Below are 2,594 nucleotides of genomic sequence, written 5' to 3' on the forward strand. Positions count from 1 at the left end.
GAACGACACAATAACTGCAGCAATTGGCTCAAGTAAGTCAGAAATTACAAAGATGGCACAATAGGACAGGATTCAAATATATTGTTCATGGAGGTCACTGTGAATCATACTTAACTTGACGGCACCCAACAACGATTGAGTGGAGTAATTTATATGTCTATGAGGTAAAGCTGCTTAACTGCGTTCTTTAGTACTTTTACATCTTTGTTGAGTTTTTCTGGTTGCTCTGTCCTTCTCTTAAAGTGGTATTCTCACTAATGTTGCTATGTGCCATCTAGTTGGAACTGACTCATAGTTGACTATTCAGTGGGATTTCAGAAGCTGTAAATTACACCAGACAGTTCATCTTTCTCTCTTAGAGTAGCTTGTGGATTTGAACTATGCTCCTTTGTATTGACAGCACAGCTCCTTATCATTAGACCATCAGAGATTCCTACTACTGTTGTAGAGTTACCAGTTTTTCTATCAATTCTGTTAACATTTGATTTATGTATTTTGGAGCTTTTTCTTTATATACATAGATATTAATTATTGTTTTGTCCTGTTGTTTGTTAAACCATTTAATCATTATATCGCTATGAGTCGCAGGCGACTCGACGGCACATAACAACAACAACAACATTGTTGAGTAGCATCAAGTTGGAATCAACCCATAGCTAACCTTCTGGAGCATTTTCAGAGGTAGTTAATTGTGCAGGAGAAGATTGCCCATCCTTCTGCAGAGCAGCTGATGGATTCAAACTGCATGCCTTCAGGATTGCAGCCCAACTTCTTGCCTCTGGACCATTAGTGCTCCCTTAATCATGATATACTTTCCTATATTATCACTTATTCTGTTTTTTTCTTGAAGTTTATTTTATCGAAAAATTAATATTATCATTTTGACTCTTTTGACTTATCCTTGCTTGATGCATCTTTTTTCCTCATCTTTTGATTTTTCACTCTACTTTTTGTCTTTGTGTCTAAAGAGTGTCTCTTGTAGACAACTGGTATGCTTGCCAAGCTACTGTATGTTAGGTGACATTTATATGCATAGTTTTCTTATAGGGGCTTCTCGTGATTTAATGTTAAGGGGTTGTGCTGCCAACTCAAAGGCAGGTGGTTCCTGTCCATAGGAGAAAGATGGGCAATCTCCTCCCGTGGGACTTACTGTCTCTGAAAACCTGCTGGAGAGTCAGCTATGAGTCAACTTCAGCTTAATAGTATATATCAACAATGGATGTTTTCTTATAGGTATCACCATGTGGATGACTCCAGAGCAGAATCAAAGTTGGGTTTCTGAATTTATCCTGCTTGGCTTCTCCAGTGATTCTGCCTCCAACAAGATTCTCTTCTTTGCCTTCCTTCTCCTCTATCTCAGCTCAATCCTGGGCAATGGACTTATTGTCACTCTTATCTGCCTGGACTCTCATCTCCACAATCCCATGTACTTCTTTCTCTGTATCCTCTCCTTATTGGACATGGGCTCTGTCACCACCACTGTACCACAAATGCTGGTACACCTTCTTGCTCATTCTCAGACTATCTCTTTTGCTGGATGTTGGTTGCAGATGTTTGTGTTTGGTGCCCTGGGCCTGTTTGAAGGTATCCTATTTGTAGTTATGGCCTATGACAGATATGTGGCTATTTGCTATCCACTGCATTATACCATTATCCTCAGCTGGGGACTGTGCATACAAATGGCAGCTGGAACATGTGCCTGCGGTTTCTTTTTATCTCTGATTCACACCTTTCTCACCATGAGACTGCCCTACTGTGGGCCCAACATTGTGAACCACTATTTATGTGAAGGTCCCTCAGTACGGAGCTTGGCCTGCATGGATACCCACCTCATTGAATTAGTAGACCTAGTTATCAGTGTGTTTCTAGTTGTCACCCCACTTTCTCTCATTGTGGCCTCTTATATCCGTATTGTACTGGCCATTCTCAAGATCAAGTCTACCAGTGGCCGCTTCAAGGCCTTCTCCACTTGTGCTTCCCACTTGATAGTGGTCATACTCTTCTATGCTCCAGCCACTTATGTCTATCTGAGGCCTAATTCCAGCTACTCCTCTGAATGTGACAAGCAGGTCTCACTCTTTTATAATGTCTTCACTCCTTTGCTCAATCCCATGGTATATAGCCTGAGGAACAAGGACATTAAGGAAGCTTTTTCCAAGGTGTTGAAATGTGGTAATGTAGCCTAGTGAACTGAGAACTATAAGGGGTGGGGTTTGGGGAGGTGCGAGGGGGGGGATTGTGTACCAATGAGGGAGTTTTTCTTTTGCTTTTCAAGGAGAGGAGCAAATGGGGGGGAGGAGGTGGGGTGGGCAGGGAGAAACGTGCAACTACGAATGACTGGAAATCCAAAATCTCTGTAGATGTTCATTGAGATTAATAAAATAAAAAAAGGAAAAAAAGGGATATGTGATTAGCTATTATTGTCATGACGGAAGTCCAGACGAAGACTGCATAGTGAAAGAATTTTTCTTTTACTTTTCAAGGAAAAGAGCGAACTGGGGGGCAGGGGTGGACAGGGAGAAAAATGCAACAATGAATGAATGGAAATCCAAAGTCTCTGTAAATTTTCATTAAAATTAATAATAATAATAAAA

At 40.9% G+C, this 2,594-nt stretch overlaps 1 protein-coding gene across 1 annotated transcript; it reads left to right on the top strand.

Moving 5' to 3' along the window:
• The first annotated feature begins 1,247 nt into the window (after nucleotides 1-1,247).
• Nucleotides 1,248-2,186, top strand: LOC102873489 (olfactory receptor 2A12-like). The gene has a single exon (XM_006886612.1). The coding sequence runs from the start codon at nucleotides 1,248-1,250 to the stop codon at nucleotides 2,184-2,186; it is 939 nt and encodes a 312-aa protein (XP_006886674.1).
• Nucleotides 2,187-2,594: the final 408 nt, after the last annotated feature.

The sequence above is a fragment of the Elephantulus edwardii genome, unplaced genomic scaffold (genome assembly GCF_000299155.1).
Source record: "Elephantulus edwardii isolate Elephantulus edwardi_28Jun2011 unplaced genomic scaffold, EleEdw1.0 scaffold00049, whole genome shotgun sequence".
NCBI classification, from domain to species: domain Eukaryota; kingdom Metazoa; phylum Chordata; class Mammalia; order Macroscelidea; family Macroscelididae; genus Elephantulus; species Elephantulus edwardii.

Excerpts from the sequence above, each read along its gene's own strand:
- LOC102873489 (XM_006886612.1), top strand. The coding sequence starts at position 1,248 with ATGACTCCAGAGCAGAATCAAAGTTGGGTTTCTGAATTTATCCTGCTT.